At 44.5% G+C, this 22,229-nt stretch overlaps 1 protein-coding gene across 1 annotated transcript in view; it reads right to left on the reverse strand.

Annotated features, from left to right (window-relative positions):
* Positions 1–3,890: 3,890 nt before the first annotated feature.
* Positions 3,891–22,229, reverse strand: part of agxta (alanine--glyoxylate and serine--pyruvate aminotransferase a) — a 50,190-nt gene continuing 31,851 nt past the window's right edge. Inside the window, exons 5-11 of the mRNA XM_038816511.1 lie at positions 13,420–13,490; positions 12,278–12,362; positions 10,208–10,303; positions 9,120–9,189; positions 7,908–8,003; positions 5,915–6,043; positions 3,891–4,198 (exon numbers count right to left, since the gene is read on the reverse strand). Of these exons, the coding sequence (XP_038672439.1) occupies positions 4,091–4,198; positions 5,915–6,043; positions 7,908–8,003; positions 9,120–9,189; positions 10,208–10,303; positions 12,278–12,362; positions 13,420–13,490 (655 nt within the window). The 3' untranslated portion in view covers positions 3,891–4,090. The remainder of the gene's footprint in view (positions 4,199–5,914; positions 6,044–7,907; positions 8,004–9,119; positions 9,190–10,207; positions 10,304–12,277; positions 12,363–13,419; positions 13,491–22,229) is intronic.

Consider the following 22,229-nt stretch of genomic DNA (forward strand, 5'->3'; position numbering starts at 1 on the left):
CAGGGTGTGTTTTAGTTTTGTTTTCAGTGTTGGAGCTGAAGCCAGACACAGCAGGTGTACTGTTGATCTCTCTGCCATGAAAAGACTATCTCTTGATCCTTTGATGAATTCAGAATTATAAATGTTCTCAGTAGTGAATGTAAACCTAATGTGCTTCTGTTAAAAGGTGTTTATTTTGTCTTCTGGATGTTGTTTGGGAAGTTATTAAGGATTACTTAGTGTTGTATTTTTTGGAGTTGTATTTGAATTGTTGGTTGCTAAGATGTTCACTGTATATTTTTAAAATATTAACTTGAGTTCATAGAATAAACATTGTTTTGTTTTTAAAAATACTTTTCCATTTCTGCTCTACCACACCTGTAGAGTGGGCCGTGTGCTCCCATACCACAATCTATTAAACGTTGTGGGTCAGGTGAACTCCATGATACACTTTGGGGTTCTCTAAACCTTGGCCCATAACATCTGTTTGTAGCCAGCAACCAGTAAGATGAGGGGGAGAGAGAGACATGGGCGAGCCACTGAATTGAGAGGAAAAGAAGCAGAGGGGGGAGGGGAGAAATAATGTGAGGGATGAGCAGAAGGGAAAAAGCCACAGGAGAATGGTCTGACGGCTAAGGCCCAAACCAAACTGTTAATAGATGCTTGTAAATACATGTTTTAGCCATTTAGGAAATGTAAAATATATATGCCAACAAAAGTAAGGGGGGGGGGGGGGGGGGGCACGGCCACAGTTGTAGTGAAGACACTTGCTTGTAAATATATGTGTTGGTTTTCTTTGGCATGGTTTGTAATTTGTACTTCGTCAATTGTTGGATATTGTTGAAACTTGCTCATATTTAGAAAACTGACTAGGTTCCACTGCTCTCGTATCTCTTAACTTTTCAGCTTATCAATCTGCTCCATAGCTTCACCTCATTCCTTTTTAAATTTTAAACTCTCCGCCTCTCTCACACAGAATTGCTCGATACAACCAGCGAAAGCAATTGCTTTACTCAACTTAGAAACCCGTCTGGCTTGTCACTTTTGACACCAAAGATAATCAACCTGCTGTCCAATTCAAAGAACAATTTAGGGTAGTGTAAAGCAGCACAAGTCTGGACCTGTGTATTATTCTCAGAAAGGTAAGTTCTGAAGTATAGTGTTGTAAGATTAATCTAACTTGTCACTTACAAAATCAGTCTGATTATCATCCTAAGGGTGGCTTTGCGGATTTGGAAGCTTCATTTTGTAGATACACCCTGCAGTTAACAGCATCCACACAGTACATACCAACCCTTTCTGCCCTGCACTGCAACACCATAATTCAATAGGTTCAGCAGATTATTGGATGGCTTCTGCAATCCGCTGTTTTCCAGATTCTTGCATGAACAGGAGCTAAAAAAAAAATTGTTCATGCAAAAGCAGACTGTTGGTAACCATCATATCTCCAGGTTTTGAGAGTCAAACTGTGTTTATACGTAACACTTCATTAAAATGCAGGTGGCACAGTGGTTAGCACTGCTGTCTCACAGTACCAGGGACCCAGGTTCAATTCTGGCCTTGGGTGACTGTGTGCAGTTTGCACATTCTGTGTCTGCGTGGGTGCTTCGGTTTCCTCCCGTAGTCTAAAGATGTGCAGGTTAGGTGGATTGGCCTTGCTAAATTACCCCTTAGTGCCCCAAGATGTGCAGGTAAGGTGGGGGTGTAGGGATAGTATAGGGGAGCAGGCCTAGGTAGGGTGCTCTTTCGGAGGGTTGGTGCAGGCACGGCGGGTGGAATGGCCTCCTTGTGCACTGTCAGGATTCTATGAAACTTTGTTGAGAAAGGGGTTCAGTACATACAGTAAAAATAAGTTACCTCCTATTTTAATATAAAATGGAATATGAAACATGTCTCAGAAACATCCCAATTGCTATAAATACGCTGCAATACAGTCATTCCTGTTCGATAACAATTGAGTGCGCATTGCAATGCGGCAGTGCACTGAATAATGATACAGGTTGAGAGAGAAACGACAGCCAGGACAAGAGGTGAACACTCTGCTCCTACTCCAATTGCGCCTTGGGATCTTTCACATAGACCACCTCAACAGATAGACTGTATTTAATGCAATTTCAGAAGGATTTGACATTTAACACTGCAGCACTTGCTCATTGCTGTCTGGAGTATCAACCGAGCTTAGAAATCTCAAATATTGGAGGATGGATGGGGAAACGAGTGGGATGTTTATAATATATTTGACTATGTAATTTACTATGTAATGTCATTAGTTAGCTTAGCCTGGCTAGGAATTGAAGATTAATCTCCGTGTAACCCTGGGGGGAAATCATCACAACATCAAAAAATAAATTAGGGGATTTTTTGTTTATGTTTTTGTACATTTCTTTTTACAGGATAATAAAAAATGTGGTGGGGGACTGTTTGGTCTAAACATCATCAAATTGGGTAAGGAGTCTTTTTTCTTTCCAATTCTTGTTGAAAGGCAGTGTGTCACAAGGATGGATGTGGCCGACTATTGGCTGGAGTATGGGGGTAAGTCATGTGCTGAAACTTCCAGGAAAACATTTAATCACAGTTGGTAAGCCTGTTTAAAAGTCAAGAAAGAATAGCACTAAAATTAGTGTTTATTCAGTAAATATATGAATATGGTTTATTTAACTTCAGTAATATAGTGAATTGATATAACACGTAACAGTTATTACATTGAGGGCTTCCACCTTGACAATACCTCGATCCATCAGAGTATCCTAAAAGCAGAGCCTCTACCATCAGGTTGCGCACCCCCCCCCCCCCCCCCCCCCCCCCCCCCCCCCACCCCTCCCCCGCCGCCCATTTCAGTCACATACCCACAGTGACCTCGCTGGCCTTTGTGGGAGGGTGAGGATTTGGATGCATGTCCCTTCCTTAGTTTATGCCGCTGTTTAATAAACCATGACCCACAGCCCAAATTCATTTTCATCCCCTCTTCCTCTGACACCCAAACCTATCAGGGGACTGTACTAAATCTGAGGTAAAGAGAAAGGGGATTAATTTCTTCAGTGTGCTTAAGATTCCTAGGCCAAAAAGAGAATCAAGATTAATGGCTGATATGTGTTCAAGCAACATATCAGCCTCCCAAAACATTACAGGTGGGATCTACCGATTGCATTGCACCAGAAAGGCAGCGCAGCGCACGCAACCAGTAGATGCTGGGAGATCGCGATGCGAAAGATCACTTTCTGGCAAATCTGCATATTAGAGTGAGACAGTTAGTTTCACACTAATATGCATTCCCGAGATCTAACCAAAGCATGGGATGCCTCTGAGACCTTGGGCGACGCCATTCAGTACTGGTCTCCGCAAACAGGGAACAGACAAAACGGCACACTTGGGGGGGGCCTCCCAGGGGATTGGAGGCCCCCAAGTGCATGCCCTCTGGGCAGGGTGATACCCTGGTACTATCCTGTCACTGAGCCTGTTACCCTGGGAGTGCCAGCCTGGCACTGCCAAGGTGCCCAGGAGGCACTGCCAGCTGGCAGCAACACTGCCAATATGCCAAACTGGCATTTTTTGCGCAGCGGTGATCGGGCCGGAGTGCCCTGAGCAAGTATGGTTGGGGGCGGGTTCGGGAGTCACGCTGTTAAAAATGGCATCCTGATCTCTCGCTGGACTGAGGAGTTCTAGCGAGTGGTGCTCCTTAGTGCAGAAAACGGGACGAAGCATGGCCTCATCAGGGATTCCCCGCTGAGGTCCCCTATCTACCTGGATGGCTGTTAGATAGCGGGGTGTTTCTCAGCTCTCTGAGCTCCGGGAAACATCCGGCTAATCTCACGGTACAGGACTCTGTCCCCATTCTGGTAGGTTGCACCCTGTGTTTCAAATTTGGAAAAGATTGAAATTAATGGTTCTCTTTACTGTTCATTGATAGAATCTTTTGGGAATCTATATGATGATAGATAACCAGGGGCTAAACCAAACGGCTAGCTTTTTGGGTTGTTTGGTTATTGTTAGAGTTTGGTGTTTTATTGTAGCAAAGGTTAAAGTAATGCAATATGTGTTACTCAGGATTAGTTTCAGGTTCTGTCATCTGGTTGTTAGCTCTTGAAACCATTCAATGCCCTCCAGGCTTCGCTCAGTGCTTGCTTTTCTTGCATTGCTTAAGGGCATCTTTTAAAGCTCCGAGCACAAGATCCGCGTTGGCTTTTGTGCAGTTGATGCCCATCAATCCAATCCGCAAAACCTATAGACCAGGAAATAGATCTATTTAGTCATGTATAGCTTAGAAATATTAACATAAATCAATCAATCTCTCTTTCCAAATGGAGATACAGGGGTTACATTTGGAGGGACTGTAGCTTTTATGAAAGAATGCTGTAGCTTCATCTTCATCCTGCCATTCAACATCCTGAAGAGTTGTATATTGTTCATCTTGGGGAGTTAACGGTTAATAATTTAACTTGCTTGTACTTTGGAGCAATAGATTTTCCAATATAGAAAGAATGGCTTTGAAGGATCTTGACAAGAAAGCATTGCTTGTCTTCTGCTTTCAGTGTCTGAATATGATCACGAAACGAGTGTGCAAAAAATTAAGTGGCAATAATGACATGAACCCTTGGCTGAGTAAAATGTAACTTTGGCGGGCTAGTTTATGAAACGTAGTGATCCATTAACTATGGATAGTGATTTTTAAAGCCTACTCATTAAAGGATTTGACAATAGTTAAGATAGGAAATCTTGATTGAGGGAAATAGCTTTAAACCAAACAACTACAGTTGTTTTACAGGAATGGACTGTTTCAAGGGAATTTGGAATCAGTACCTCGTCTGTGACATGTAATATTGATGTCGGCGGTATAAAGGAGCATGGCTTTTAACAGTTCTCTGGAGGTTTCAAGAGATAGAACTAGAAACCATAAGCCACTCTTTTTGTGCAGTGTAGACGGGTCACCTATGCTGGACATCACTAAAGTCTGATCCAATGTACTCTTCTAAAGTGTCTTGGGCTTATTCGAAACATGTTGTGACCCATAACAGGAAGGAGAATTTACCATTGAATGTTAACACCTTTGTCGCTAGAAACACACAAGTAAAGAATAACACACCGGCCCACAACAGTTCACTTATTCCTACGACTACTTGGCCCAAAGAAATAAAGCCATATTGTGACTTTCTGTGCAAGCTTAACATGTTTGAGGCATTTTCCTCTGTTGATCCTCCTGCAGGGAGATTCTGGCAGTTGTCTGCTAATGTTGCATATAATTGATAGCTGGCTGGCTGGATTGACCTCAATGTCAGATCATTTCTCCATGGCTACTCAGTCAAGACTTTAGTTTGAGCAAGAGAAATGTAAGTAATGTAGGTGAGTGTTTGGAAACAAATATGAGAGGTTCATTAAAGGATTATATCCTTTGACAACCTCCTCCAGATAATATATCCCAAGAGAGTATTAGCAACCATGGACTCCCATACCATGATTATGCTCGGCAAAGTACTGCGGTGGTTTGCTATTGCCGCCTTCAGTGTGGCTGACCAGGACTATCTTCTATTCTTATCACCCGCCATCAGGTGTAATGGGATATACGGGCTGATAATCAACCTATTCAGCCACGTTAGGACTACACCTTCCATGGCCATGAAGTCCTGGTGTGGAACCAGCCACTCGGAGGTAGGGACACTGCCACTGTGACACAAAACTCCTTTTAAGATGAAACATCAAAAACCACCTCTTTCCCCAGAACCTTATCTATGCTTCATGCCTCCAGGTAATGAAGGTATGACTACTTGATTATAGCCTTTCATAATTTACCATGGGTAATTTTCTGAGCTACATGTGTACACAATCAGCTCCCTGTTACGGTGAACTTGTTCCTGCAAAATGTACAAATAAAATGTTGCACACCATCATTCAATGTATCAGGGATCTTCCCTGTGGCTCCCACCCCCAATCCCAATCCTACCTTTCCAATAGTGGGCCCCAGTCCCCCGGTGATTTCAATCTGATATTTCTTCATGATGAAATCAGTGATGTCTTTCCACTCATAACCATCTGGTACTGCGATTGTTGTAACTGTTGGGAGTCTTGAGGCCTGAAGAATGAAAGACAAACAATTTTAATGTTTTCTCCTTGGTTTGCTCATCCCATTTATATCAATGCATGGTTTTCCTTCAGGACCAGACAATCAGGTCTACATGGTGTGTAATGTAGTAGGTGAGATTTAGTTTATCATTTTCTCTTTTTCCCTTCCATTCCCATAAATGGTGTCACAGTACTCTGAACATTTTGCCTTGGATCAATGACTTGGATATGAAGACTTCAAGTTTACGAATGACACAAAAATTAGTTCACACCGCAATTTGTGTAGATGGGTTCAAGGAAGTTGTTTAGCTTCGTGGGCTAGACATCTGGTTCGCGATGCAGAACAAGGCCAGCAGTGTTAGTTCAATTCCCATACCGGCTGAGATTATTTATGAAGGCCCTTCCTCTCAACCTTGCCTGAGATGTGGTGATCCTCAGTTAAACTGCCACTAGTCAGCTCTCCCATGATGGTCATCTGGGACTATGTTGACTTTACCTTGCAAGGGGATCTTGTAGATTACGAGTGAACACTTGGCAAGTGTGAGATCATTCAATTTGAATTGAAGAAAGTCTGGTACGCAAATCACTAAAGGTTTGTATAGATAGGTTAAATCACTACAAATAGAGTGGTTGAAGTGGTTTGCAGACTTGCATTTAAATGGAGAAAGAAAGAAATAGATATGCTAATCGATTCATCATTAGCACGAGGAACTGTAGACATCTCTCTGTGCTCAACACGAGTCTGTGTGCCACTGTCATTCCTCCTCCCATCCAATTTTTGATCTTGCCCACCCGTACAATCCTTCTCTGACTTGACCTGTTCTTTTCACATGTTTCCATTTCTGTTGTCTCCGACACCGGACTCTCGCCCTGCGCTTTCAGTGACTACTTTCTTAATTTCCACTCATACACTTTAGCTAAAAATGAGCAATAAATTAAATGCTGGGACTCAAATTTCCCTGCGGACAGTTTCATTGGTTCCTGGCTCTGTCCATCAAATTCTAAGGACCCTTTGCCAAAGCCGCATTTCTAAAGTTATAATCCTCTTCTTATTCGCCTTATTGAGGGTACAGCTCTCAACCTTGTACTGCACAATGCTCCACACCAGGGATTTTCAAGTTTTTTCCAGATGTTCCGCATTCAAAGATCTTACCTGAGTTTGAGTACTTCAAATAATGCTGTTTTCCCAGTGACACAGGCACTCCTCTCTCTCGCTCAACCACTCCATCTCTCTCTCCACCCCCTACCCCTTCTGTCTTTCATCTCACTGTTCCTTCCCTCTCCCATCCACACTACCTTGCTTCTCCCACCCAGCCATTGGACACCTGCATTACCTCTGAAGAATATTTATCTTAAGAATATCTTAAGAATAGGGGAGGCAGTGGCATAATCACTGGACTAGTAACCAGAGACACAGAGTAATGCTCTGGGAATCTAGGTTCAAATCCCAACACAGCAGATGGTGACATTTTAATTCAATCAAAAGATCTGGAATTAAAAGTCTAATGATAACCATGAAACTGTCAATTGTCGTAAAACCCATCTGGTTCACTAATGTTCTTTAGGGAAGGAAATCTGCTGTCCTTACCTGGTTTGGCCTACGTTTGAATCCAGACCCACAACAATGTGATTGACTCTTAACTGCCCCCTCAAGGGCAATTAGGGATAGGCAATAAATGCCAGCCCAGCCTGTGATGCCCACGTCCCATGAACGAATAAACAAAAGCTCCCTGACCAACCCCTCAATTTACAGCATGTTCACTCTGAAGCCCACATGAGCGTCACCATGTATACCTCTGTAGTGTGAAATCCTTCCGCTACTGGTGCTTGAATGCGCAACCCCCCAGTTTTCAGACTGCAGTGCTATTCCTTACCTTATCCTTTACAAAGAGTTCTAATCCCAACTCCTGTATCCCTTTGTATAGGTACTCTGCATTCTCCTGGTGAAGCTTCCAGTTTTTCTCCAGGCCCTGTATATAAATAGCACCAACACATTACAAAACATTACAAAACTGTAAAAACAAAAATAATTCCCCACCGTTTTTTAAAATACTGAACCACCTGCAGACAGGACACCGGGTTTTTGGTAAAGGACAAGGCTCCGAGGAAACAGTCAGGATGCAGTGTAACAGGCAGCAGTTGTCAAAGCAGTCAAACACCAATCAGGTCTTGCATTCTGAAGAAAATTAATCAGGGGTCCCGTAGTTGTTGCAATCGGGAAGGCCTGATTATTGAATGAGAACAGTATTCGCTGTGACTAGGATGTCCCTTCTATTCAACAATGTGGCATTAGGGTCAGCTATGAAGAATGACCAGCTGGGGTAAACAGAATTTTCACTGCACTTTGCCCATATTTCAAGAAAATGGAGGGGATAAACAGTGGTATTGGAGGGGGGGGGGGGGGGGGGGGGGGGGGGGGGGGGGTGATGGGAGACTACAACATTAGTACTGATGGGTGTTAGATATTGTCCTGCAAAGTGGTGCAGTTAATCATATAGTATCCAGGGATTGCGGGCTGGGGTTGTGGCTGCTGTGATTGCAGTCTGATACTGTCCTGCGATGGGTGTGCAGTGAGTTGGATACTGTCCTGAGGGGATGTGCAATGAGTACTGACTGCTTTAGAACATAGAACAGTACAGCACAGAACAGGCCCTTCGGCCCTCAATGTTGTGCCGAGCCAAGATCACCCTACTCAAACCCACGTATCCACATAACCCAACAACCCGCCCCCCCCCAACCTTACTTTTATTAGGACACTACGGGCAATTTAGCATGGCCAATCCACCTAACCCGCACATCTTTGGACTGTGGGAGGAAACCGGAGCACCCGGAGGAAACCCACGCACACAGAGGGAGGACGTGCAGACTCCACACAGACAGTGACCCAGCCGGGAATCGAACCTGGGACCCTGGAGCTGTGAAGCATTTATGCTAACCACCATGCTACCCTGCTACCCGCTTTATGTGTTATTATGCTGACTCTAATTTGTGCTGATTTGGGACTACCTCTAGCTTGCACTTCATGAAAAATATGGAAAAACTATCCACTGCAATAACGTCATGTTCAGAAACTAAACAATACTCACTTCTTCTGCAAGAATTGCCAGCGCCTCTCTCAATGCAAAAAGGCCAGTGATGGGGGTTGTATGGTGGTATCTGTAAAAACAGCAACATTTGTCAATTTTCATTTCCGCGTGTTTCGCATTGGCCACTTGGGCCCATGAAATCTGTTCAAGTCTACCAAAAGCATTTTCCCAATTGTTTTTGGTAGTATTTCTACATCAGTTAAACATCTGTCTGAAAGAAGATAAATAGATCCAAACTTCTGCAATACCGAAAGTGCTGGAAAAGTGACTCCATTACATAGTCTCTGGACTGAGATAATGTTGTGAACACATATGTCATACTTAAGGAGCCTATGAACCATTCAAGATCCACTTAAAAATTAATTTGATACTAATAGCTTAAATATTTACTAAGTTTGGATTGCTTGATTACATCACATTACAACTACTGTTCAAGAACCAACCAGTGCATAAACTAAGGCCCTGGAGAGTAGTGACACTCAGGTATTCCCTCCCTCTCCCAGCTCCTTCCCTCTCCCACCTGCACCTTCTTCCCACTCCAAGCTATTACCTGACCCCAATCCCTTTCTTCCCCACCACCCACCCAACTGCTTCATCCCCATTCCTCCCTTCCCACCATTTCCTCCTTCCCAATGACCTGCCCACTCTTAATTGCTGCTGCACATGCACCCCTTAACTTTCCACCTGCCATCTCCTTCCCTCCGGGTCCAATCCCCTCCTTTTCTGCACCCACCCTACTGCTCTTTCCCCACTCCCATTCCTTCATTCCCGTCACTCGCTCCTTTCACCCACCCAATTGCTCCTTCCCTCGCCCAGCGAGCCCCTTCTCGCCCCCACACAATTGCTCCTGCCCTCTCCCTCCTAATCTTTCCTACGCCTCCAGCCACCCTCTCCTTCCCTTCCTCATCCATCCTCTCCTTCCTTCCACCTGTCAAGCTGCTCCCACCGCCTCTTTTTTCCCAAGCCACCCTCCCCTTCTAATACCCCACAACCAAAACGCTCCTTAAAACTGATCCTTTCCCACATGCCCAGGCATTTCCTGATCTCTTGAACATTTTTGTCAATGAATGAATAGAATTCTATCCTACTTTCTTGGGCTCCCATCACAGCCCCAAAGGTTTGAGAGCCAACTCATGTCAAGGTACAGCGTAGTTGGCTTCGTCTTTCGATTAAATATTTTCTGGCTGTAATAAAAACACACAAACCTCACATTTGAAAATGAACTTTCAGAAACGGATGTAAATTATTTGTTAAAAGCTGTAGTTGTTATGTTCTATGACTTTTATGGAGATCCTGGTGATTGGAATCACTTGCAGACTGCTGGGAATTTTTACAGGTGCCAAGTCATCGAGATGTCTTTGACACAGATCGAGTGAGGAGGAGAGGTTGTCTGATCGTGGGAGAAAGTGAAAAGACAAATGTCATGTGGTAACAAGTGGAATATTCATCCTCCTGCCGTCTTTCTCAATCCCTGACTGAGGATTCAGTAAATTGTTGGATTCAGTGTTATTTATTGGGAATACTGAATTTTTATGGGAGAGAATACCCAACTGTTTTACCGGAACACAAATGGGAACTTGAAACATCGAGAGGAGCCTGCACCTGTTGGGCATGGATATTGCTGGGTATTCAGCTATGGCACTCTGAGCTGTCACTGATTCCCCCTGATTCCTGCCACTTTAAACCATATGCTCAACCTTTAAGAAGTGAACATAGTCTGAGGGCCAGAATTTACCGGCCACCCTGTGGCATGTTTTCCGGCAACGGAGACAGCTCTGTATTGGTCACAAGTAGAATTTTCCAATCCCGCCAATGTCTACAGTGTTATGCCTTCTCACCATCTTCATTGATGAGCTGTCCTTTGGTGACGCCAGGCGTGATTAAACTAAATGGGAACAAAGTCCCATAGTTTGCACGCTTAGCCGCGTTATTCTTGGTGCAACCCCTGACCCACCCAAGCCCCAACACACTATGGAATTGTACCCGGCCCCCCTCCACACTCTCCCAACACCCACAGAGGGCACCCCCAGCCCGATCACCAGCACACAAAAAATGCCAGCTTGGCACTTGGCATGCCAACCTGGCACCATCCCTGCCAGATGGCAATGCCCAGGTGGAACCAGCAATGCCCCAAAGGGCACACACCTGGAGGTCTCCGACACCGTGGGAGACTCCCATGAGTGCCGTTCCATCTGGTTGCCATTTGTGGAGACCAGCACTGAATGGCACACACCCAAGCTTTCCGTGGCGAAGGGGGATCGTTCCCACACCTTGGGTAACTCAGGAATCTGCACAATAAAGTGAAACTAGCTGTCTCGCTCTAATATGCAGATTCACCAAAACATGACCCTGCCCACAATTGGTGGGATTTACATCGCAACGATCTCGTGAGGCGTTGTGAGCTGGGTAGATGCCGGGGACAGGGTCTCACAGCTTTTATCAGCCACGCTGCACCACGGTGAGCTGCTTTTTGGTCGCAGTGCCGTTGGATCACTCCTGTCGTCTGTATGTGGACGGTCACTTTCAAAGTGCACACTGACAACATCTAGCTCACCTTCTTCTCCATCATACTGGACTTGCCAACTTCTATACTTCTTATCTAATAGAAAATAATATATGAGCCTGAATCTCCTTCAACTGACCATCTGGAAGACATAAGATTGAACCAGAAACTCCATATCCCTGCACCGGATCTCCTTTCTTTTGCCAGCCTCTCTTGCAAACTTTCTGTCTGATTCAATCCCAAGTGACGTTTTAAGCCATTGTGTGCAGTGCACCGTCAAAATCACATCTCTATCTCTACAACTTGGTCCACCTCCCCCTTACCTCCTGCACCACAATTCATCAGATAAGGGAGGGAAATGAAAAGCCTGTGGAACTAAATCTAAGATGATTGCTTACTTTTTGAAGGAATAAGCAGGAAAAAAGAAAAGAACATTTATTGTAGGAATCTGGAATGCGTTATATCTTGACAGTGACCTGTGGTCTAGCAAGAGTCAGGAAGGGATGACAAATCTGTAACTGCATCTGTAAATCTGCATTTGTGCCTACAATATATTCAATGGTCATCCTGGTGGTAGCAAGACACAGATCTGTGACCATGCTTAGGATCACTAAAGTAGCAGAGTGGGTGTGCGAAGGGATAAACAATAGCATACCAGGCTTTGTCATTGAAGGATAGCGGTGCTGTTCCAGGAGGGCAGTTGAGGACCTTCTGGGATCCCGAGTAAAGAATGTCAATACCTAAATGGAGAAAAATGGCTGCATCAGTCTGGCACAGAAAACTAGATACCCAGCCAAGTATTAAAATTGGCTTTGAAATTGACTCTAGCTGTTGCAAATAATTTATCTGGGGTTGAGGAGATGGGGAACATTGGACTTCTTACACTTGAGTAAGCTTGCTGATCTTGGTATCATGCAGTACACTAGTAGTTGTAAATGTGAAAGAGGACCTATAGAACTTGTATCTAATGAAACCATATCCAGTGATTAAAATTAGACTCTGCAGAATGGCTTTCAAGTTCTTAAGCAAAAAATAGTGCTATAATGCAGATATGGAAATCAGGTTTGTAGCCTTGTTTCCACCCAATGCGCCCTTTGAGCACAGGAATTTACCCTGTCGGCTCCTGGCCTGACTTACTTTAAACATTGGAGTGCTTTTCACCAATGTCCCAACTGCTGGTGTTGTTGGCGACTCTTATTGTCATCAAATTGAACAAACATTTCCCAGGCAAGGGAAGAAAATAATGTGATATCCAGGATCAACCAAGGGGGAAAATGGGCTAAATTCTGCTCTACCAGGAAAAGTGCCATGAAAGAGAACCCTTTCCACCTGTAACCATCGTCAGAGGCCCTGATCTAAATCGTGGGAATAAATAATACTATGGGCACATGAATGGGAATAACAAAGGTCTCCAACCCAAAAGCTAGCAGGAAAATCGGAGCAGCACCCACACCATACCACTCTGGTGAGGCATGTAAAAGAGTGCAAACATTTTTTTTAATTCCTAAGAGAGGAAACAGCCATTGTTTTGAAAAGATTATCAATTTTCTCTGGACTGAACTATGCGCAACAACATCCAGTTTCTACCTGTAGTCTCAAAACAGGAATGAAAGGATCAAGAGAGGTAGGCAGGTTAGATGGTCTCATCATGTTAAGAATCAAATAGGTTTGTTTTGAATGACTAGCTTTCGCAGCACAGCTCCTTCCTCATGGTGTTGTAAGACTTCTTACTATGCCTGCCCTGGTTCAACGCCGGCACCTCCACATCATGTTAAGAATGTTAGGCATAATACATACCCTGCTTATCCATGTAGAGAGGAACCCCTCCCAGAGAGGCAACAGAATCAACCAGCAGCAAACAGTTATGCCTAGAAAGAAGTAGACCAACATTAGAGATATGTGGAAAGGAGGTGTACAAGTAGCATATATCAATTAATTGATACATTATAGGTGGGGAAGTGGTGGAGCTCCAGAAAATACCAAGAAATCAGAGAGGGTTCAGTGATATTTTCAATTTGAGGCATTCTTCTATTCTCCATCCCTGAGCATGGTGAATTATTTACAGTTTTACATCAACAGTTTTACTTTTTTTAAATTAATTTAGAGTACCCGTTTCTTTTCTCTTCCAATTAAGGGGCAATTTAGTGTGGCCAGTCCACCTACCCTGCACATCTTTGGGTTGTGGGAGTGAGACCCACCCAGACACGGGGAGACTGTGCAGACTCCACACGGACAGTGACCCGGGACCGGGATCAAAGCTGGGTCCTCTGCGCATGAGGCAGCAGGCCTAACCACTGCATCAGCAGTTTTGCTTCCCAGACAAATTGAGTATGGTGCTGAGTGGTCATGGTACTTGGCTAACAGCTCAAAGGCAGAATTTAAATCCCACCATAACAAATTCAACAATTCCAGTTATTTATGGAAGTGGAAGCAACTGGATTATTGTCCCACCCAATCTGGCCTCCATGTCACTTCAATCCCACACAATGCCCAGAGTTTACTTGGTGCAGTGGGGGTCCCAATGATCGGCCCCGAAATCCGTGGGAAATGTTTCAAGGGCGGACTGGCACACAAGACCTGCCAGCCATGTGGGAAAAGACTCTTAATTAGCCACTTTAAATAGCTCAATTGCCTCTGGGTGGGAGGGCCATCCTCTCTGCCGCTGATTAAAATGCCGTGGGCATAGTGGGCTCCATTCCCAACTCCCCTAACACCTTCCCTCACAATTTTATGCCCCTCACAAATTCCCAATCTGTCCCCGTTGTAAAATCCATCCCTGTCTGTTCACCCTTATGTGGGTCTAAAATTAGGGATCACAATGAATTTATTTAGAAAAACACAAGAAATAGGAGCAGGAATAGACCATTCGGCCCATCAACCCTTCAATGTGATTGCGGCTTATCTTGGGCTTCAACTCCACTGCCTGCTCCTCATATCCTTTGACCCTGCAGAGACCAAAAATCTATCTCAGCCTTAAATCTATTCAATGAGATGAGACCGGGGAGTTAGTGGTGGGGAACACAGAAATGGTGGAGATGCGAAATCAATATTTTGCCTCAGTTTTCACTGGGGACACTAATACCATTCCTATAGGAATGGGCAATTCAGAGGTAATAGAAAGGGAGGAACTTAGAAAAATCATCATCAATAGGGAAAACTATTGAGATTGAAGGCAGACAAGTCCCCAGGGCCTGATGGCCTACATCCTCGGGTCTTAAAGGAAGTGGCAGTAGCGATAGTGGACTCATTGGTTATAATCCCAAATTCCCTGGATGCGGGAAAGGTTGCAGTGGATTGGAAAAATGCTAATGTTATTCTCCCCTTATTCAAAAAGGGAGGGAGGTAGAAAGTAGGAAACTATCTAACATCTGTCATTGGGAAATTGTCCCATCCATTACTAAGGAATTAACAGGACATTTGGAAAGTCAAAAGCAGAATCCATCAGATCAATATGGTTTTATGAAGGGGTAAATCGTGTTTGACTATTTGCTGGAGTTCTTCGAAGATGTAACGGGCCAGGTGGCTAATGGGCATCCTATCGATGTAGTATAGCTGGACATCCAGAAGGCTGTGGAGGTGGTGGCGAAGTGGTATTGTCGCTGGACTAGTAATCCAAAGAGCCACGGTAATGATCTGGGGACCCGGATTCAAATCCTACCATAGCAGATGGTGGAATTTAAACTCAATAAAATATATGGATTTAAAAGTCCAATGATAACCATGAAACTGACAATTGTCATAAAAGCCCATCTGGTTCACTAATGCCCGTTAGGGAAGGAAATCTGCCATCCTTGTCTAGCCTACATATGACTCCAGACCTACAGAAAATGCACTCTGAAATGGAAATGCTCACTGAAATGGCCTAGCCAGCTACTCCGTTGTATTCAATTGCCAGGAAAACATAAGAAAGGATTAAAACTATCATCATTCCTGGGTATGTCCTGAGTTGCCCTGGGAATCCTCAATACCGACTCATGGCTTCAGGTTAAACATAAGCAAGGAAACATCCTGCTGGTACGTATCAGCCACCATCAGCTGATGAATCAGTATTCCTCCATGTTGAACACCACTTGGAGGAAGCACTCCAAGGGCACAGAATATGCTCTGGGTGGAGAACTTCAATGTCCATCACCAAGAGTGGCTCAGTAGTACCAACACAGGCCAAGCTGGCTGGGACCTAAAGGACAGAGCTGCTAGATTGAGACTGCAGCAGGTGGGGAGGGAACCAACAAGAGTGAAAAATATATTTGACCTTGTCCTCACCAACCTGCCTGCTGCTGATGAATTGTCCATGACAATATCGGAGATGTGAGAGTCCTTGTGGAGACAAAGTCCCATCTTCACACTGAGGCGATCCTCCATCTTGCTGTGTAGCACTACCACCGTGTTAATGGGATAAACTTCAAACAGATGTAGCAACTCAAGACTGGGCATCCATGAGGTGCTGTGGGCCATTAGCAGCAGCAGAATTGTATTCAACCACAACCTCAATCTGCAACCTCATGGCCCGGCATATCCCCCACTCTACCATTACCACCAATCCAGGAGACCAAACCTGGTTCAATGAAGAGTGCAGGAGAGCATGCCAGGAGCAACATCAGGCATACCTAATAATGAGATAGCAACATGGTGAAGCTACAACACAGGACTACTTGTGTGCCAAACAGCATAAGCAGACAGAGCTAAGCGATTGCACAACAAGCGCATCAGGTCTAAGCTCTGCAGCCCTGCCACATCCAGCCGTGAATGGTGGTGGACAATTAAAAACTCACTGGAAGAGAAGGCTCCACAAATATACCTGTCCTCAATGATGGAAGAGCCCAGCACATCTGTGCAAAAGACAAGGCTGAAGCATTCGCAACAATCTTCAGCCAGAAATGCCAAGTGGATGGTCCATCTCAGTCTCTCTGGAGGGCCCCACCAGCACAGAGGTCAGTCTTCAGCTAATATGATTCACTCCACATGATATCAAAAAATGGCTAAAGACACTGGTACTGCAAAGGCTATGGGTCCTGACAATATTCCAGCAATAGTACTGAAGACTTGTGCCCCAGACCCCTGGCCAAGCTGTTCCAGTACAGCTACAACACTGGCAATGTGGAAATTGTCCAGGTGTGTCCTGTACACAAAAAAAACAGGACAAATCCAATCCAGCCAATTACCACTCTATCAGTCTACTCTCCATCAACAGCAAAGTGATGGAAGGAGTCATCAAAAGTGCATGACACTTACTCAGCAATATCCTGCTCAGTTTGGGTTCGCCAGGGTCACTCAGCTCCTGACCTCAGTACAGCTTTGGTTCAGACATGGACAAAACAGCTGAATGCCAGAGGTGAGGTGAGAATGACTGCCCTTGACATCAAGGCAGCATTTGACCAAGTATGGCATCAAGGAGCCCTAGCAAATCTGGAGTCAATGGAAATTAGGGGGGAAACTCTCCACTGGTTGGAGACATACCTAGCACAAAGGCAGATGGTTGTGGTGGTTGGAGGTCAATCATCTCAGCTTCAGGACATCACTGCAGAAATTCCTCAGGATAGTGTCCTCGGCCCAACCATCTTCAGACGCTGCATCAATGACCTCCCATGCATCATAAGATCAGAAGTGGGGATGTTTGCGGATGACTGCACGGTGTTCAGCACTATTCACGACTCCTCAGATAATGAAACAGTCCTTTTCCAAATGCAGCAAGACCTGGATAATATCCAGGGTTGGGCTGAGAAGTGGCAAGTTATATTCACACCACACAAGTGCCCAGGTGATGATCATCTCCTGCAAGAGATGATCTAACCATCGTCCCTTGACATTCAATGGCATTACCATCGCTGAATCCCCCACAATCAACATCCTGGGGATTGCCATTGATCATAAACTGAACTGGTCTTGCCATATTAATACTGTGGCTACCAAAACAGGTCAAAGGCTAGGAATCCTACAGCGAGTAACTCAACTCCTGACCCCCACCCCCAACCCCCTTCCAAAGCCTATATAGATACATAGAAGATAGGAGTAGGAAGAGGCCTTTTGCCCTTCGAGCCTGCTTCGCCATTCATCACGATCATGGCTGATCATCCAACTCAATAGCCTAATCCTGCTTTCTCCCCATTGCCTTAGATCCCATTCTCCCCAAGTGCTATTTCCAGCCGCCTCTTGAATATATTCAAAGTTTTAGCATCAACTACTTCCTGTGGTAATGAATTCCACAGGCTCACCACACTTTGTGTGAAGAAATGTCTCCTTATCTCTGTCCGAAATGGTATACCCTGAATCCTCAGGCTGTGACCCCTGATTCTGGACACACCCATCATTGGTAACATCTTCTCTGCATCTACACTGTCTTGTCCTGTTAGAATTTTATAAGTCTCTATGAGATCCCCCCTCATTCTTCTGAACTCCAGTGAGAACAATCCCAACCTAGTCAATCTCTCCTCATATGACAGTCCCGCCATCCATGGAATCAGTCTGGTAAACCTTCACTGCACTCCCTCGAGAGCAAGAACATCCTTCCTCCGAGAAGGAGACCAAAACTGCACACAATACTCCAAGTGTTGCCTCACCAAGGCCCTGTACAATTGCAGCAACACATCCCTGCTTCTATACTCGAAACCTATTACAATGAAGGCCAACATATCATTCGCCTTCTTTACCGCCTGCTGCACCTGCATGCTTACCTTCAGCGAATGGTGCAAAGGGCTCCCAGGTCCTGCTGCACACTCCCCTCTCCCAATTTACAACCATTCAGGTAGTAATCTACCTTCCTGTTTTTGTTTCCAAAATGAATAACCTCACACTTATCCAAATTATACTGCATCTGCCATTGGTTTGCCCACTCGCCCAACCTGTCCAGATCTTGCTGTAGGATCCCTGCATCCTCGTCATAATTCACCCTCCCACCCAATTTGGTATCATCTGCAAAGTTGGAGATGTTACATTTTGTTCCCTCATCCAAATCATTAATATATATTGTGAATAGCTGGTGTCCCAGCACCGATCCCTGTCCACCATCTGCAAGGCACAAGTCAAGAGTGTAATGGAATACTCTCCACTTGCCAGGATGAGTTCAGCTCCAACAACACTCAAAAAGGTCGACACCATCCAGGACAAAACGCCCGCTTGATTTCTCCCCCTTCCACAAACACTCAGTCCCTCCTTTACCGGTAATGGAGCCGTGTGTACCATCTACAAGATGCACTGCAGGAACTCGCCAAAGTTCCTTAGGCGGCACCTTCCAAACCCATGATCGCTACCATCTCCACTACCACCTAGAAGGACAAGAGCAGCAGATCCCTGGAAACTGCGATCTGGAGGTTCCCCTCCAAGTCACTCACCACCCTGACTTGGAAATATATTACCATTCCTTCATGGTCACTGGGTCAAAATCCTGGAACCCCTCCCTAACACCTCAGGGGCTGCAGTTATTCAAGGAGGCAACTCACCACCACTTTCTGAAGGGCAACTAGGGATGGCAATAAATGCTGGCCTAACCTTGACGCCCATATCCGGTAAATTATTATTTTTTTTAATTGATGAGGTGCTGCACAATAGGTTAAGACACAAAGTGTGATCACATGGGATTAGAGGTAATTTATTAGCTTGGATAGAAGACAGGCTAGCTGACAGAAGGCAGAGGTTGGCAAGATGTAATTAGTGCCACAGAATTTGGTCCTCGACCCCCAACTATTTACAATTTACATTAATGACTTGGATGTCGGGATGGAAGGTACCACAGCCAAATTTGCAATGAGGAAATAAGAAATTTATAGATAGGTTGGGTGAGTGGGCCAAAATTTGGCAGATGGGAATTAACGTGGATAAATTTAAGATTATTCATTTTGGACAGAAAAATGGAAAGGCAACTTATCATCTAAATGGAGAGAAACTTCAGAGAGCTTTGGTGCAAAGGAATCTGGGTGTCCTCATGCATGGATCACAGAAAACTAATATTCAGGTATCGCAGGTAATAAGGAAGGAAAATTGAATTCTGGCCTTTATAGCTAAAGGATTGGAATATACCAATAGGGAAGTCTTGTTGCAACTGTACAAGGCAGTGGTGAGACCACACCTGAAGTACTGTCTACAGTTTCATTAGTCATTAAACATCAATGTTTCATTATAGCAGAGTCGTGGTTTTAGAATCATAGAATTTACAGTACAAAAGGAGGCCATTCGACTCATCGAGTCTGCACCGGCTCTTGGAAAGAGCACTCTACCCAGGGTTAGGGTTTCAAACCCTATCCCCATAACCCAGTAACCCCACCCAATACTAAGGGCAATTTCGGACACTAAGGGCACTTTAGCATGGCCAATCCACCTAACCTGCACATCTTTGGACTGTGGGAGGAAACCCACGCACACACGGGGAGAACGTGCAAACTCCACACAGACAGTGACCCAAGCCGGGAATCGAACCTGGGACCCTGGAGCTGTGAAGTTATTATGCTAACCACTATGCTACCGTGCTGCCCTAGTCCTTGTTAAATTTATTTTGATACTTTTGTGCCTGTTCAGGTAGAAAAGTGGATGTGAATAGACAGAGCAGAGATGGCAAGAATTGGATGAAAGAAAATGTCCCTCATTTTGCTTACAATAATTCCCAAGATCAAGCTAAATACAGAATGAAGCTCCCTCTCCACTGCTCCATCTAAATGCCTAAATTCCAACAATGTAACAGTCCAACTTTTCACACCTCCTTTGGGCGAGCTTGCCAATTTGTGATCATTATGTGCTTCATCTTTGCTTCACAGCGCCAGGGTCCCAGATTTGATTCCCTGCATGTTCTCCCCATGTCTCCATGGGTTTCCTCCGGGTGCTCCGCTTTCCTTCCACAAGTCCCAAAAGACGTGCTGTTAAGTAATTTGGACATTCTGAATTCTCCCTCTGTGTACGCGAACAGGTGTCAGAGTGTGGCGACTAGGGGTTTTTCAAAGTAACTTTACTGCAGTGTTAATATAAGCCTACTTGTGACAATAAAGATTATTATTATTTTGTGTTGGAGAGCCACCAGGAACTAGAAGGATAGATTTTATATATTCATTCCCTTTATGTCTATGCCATAGACTATCAAATCCCCCATCCATTCAACACCATCCAATTGCAAAGCAAATTTCCCAGAGGCAACTTTGGCAGTACAGCGCTTGTTGGAATTCAGTTTTAGATCAGAGGAGACAGTGAAACGAAGAATACCACAAGGTGAATGAAGAATTCGCGACATTGAAGGTGAGAGGTAGAAGCAGTTGAGTGAACCACTGAAGACAAAAGCTGTGCCTTTGAAGACTGAGAAAAGAAACAAGGATCTTCATTTCTCTGTTGAATGATGAAGGCATCAATGTGTTATGAGACAACCATCTCACAGCATGAGGAATGAAGATCATACACACTGATGAATATAGCGGGTGTAAAGAAGTTGTGATATTACTAAGGAATCTAATTGGAAATGTGTTTTGGTGGGTGTAGGATGGAAAGAAAGCAACTGATTTTAAATGGGAATTGGTTAGGAAGACAGATTGGCTGAGGTGAGGGAACTGAAGTCTTTGATATGTGGATTAGCCGAGCAACAGATATTTACCTAAGAAAAGTGAATATCAATCGGACATAGAATTTCAGGAGTTAAAGCTGAAATTCAAAAGAGAATATGAGGGTGAATTTCACATTTATATTCTAAAAGGATGAACTCATGTATGAAATAAGAGGATCCTCTAAGATAGGTAGTTCAGATAAGAAAAGATCAAAATGAAAAAGCAGTATATCAGTGTAGCAGTTCATCCTATACAGCGAGCTGGTCTAAGATCACAACCAGACACAGCAGGAAGTATGTTCACTCCCAAACCAGCAAGTGCCTGGACAAACCGTGTTTGAACAGCCAGTTTGTCTCTATTCCAAGCTAGAAGCAACCCCACAAGCGATATAGGTGCTGAGTGTAGTAACTATTAGTGGATTTTACTTTAAAAACTTGTGGGATGTTGTTTGGGACATTTATCTCTGAGGTTAGGAATACAGAGGGATTTGGAAACGAGTCAATTTAAATGTATTGTGTAATGTGATGTAAGTATATAAAGAACAAACAAAGAAAAGTACAGCACAGGAACAGGCCCTTCGGCCCTCCACGCCTGCGCCGACCATGCTGCCCGTCTAAACTAAAATCTTCTACACTTCCGGGGTCCATGTCCCGCTATTTCCATCCTATTTGTGTATTTGTCAAGATGCCCCTAAAACGTCATTATCGCCCCTGCTTCCTCCACCACCTCTGGCAGAGAGTTCCAGGCACCCACTACCCTCTGTGTAAAAAACTTACCTCGTACATCTCCTCTAAACCTTGCCCCTCGCACCTTAAACCTATGCCCCCTAGTAATTGACCCCTCTACCCTGGGAAAAAGTCTCTGACTATCCACTTTGTCTATGCCCCTCATAATTTTGTAGACCTCTATCAGGTCGCTCCTCAACCTCCTTCGTTCCAGTGAGAACAAACCAAGTTTATTCAAACTATCCTCATACCTAATGCCCTCCACACCAGGCAACATCCTGGTAAATCTATTTTGCACCCTCTCCAAAGCCTCCACATCCTTCTGGTAGTGTGGTGACCAGAATTGAACACTATACTCCAAGTGTGG

The sequence above is a fragment of the Scyliorhinus canicula genome, chromosome 13 (genome assembly GCF_902713615.1).
Source record: "Scyliorhinus canicula chromosome 13, sScyCan1.1, whole genome shotgun sequence".
Taxonomy (NCBI): Eukaryota; Metazoa; Chordata; class Chondrichthyes; order Carcharhiniformes; family Scyliorhinidae; genus Scyliorhinus; species Scyliorhinus canicula.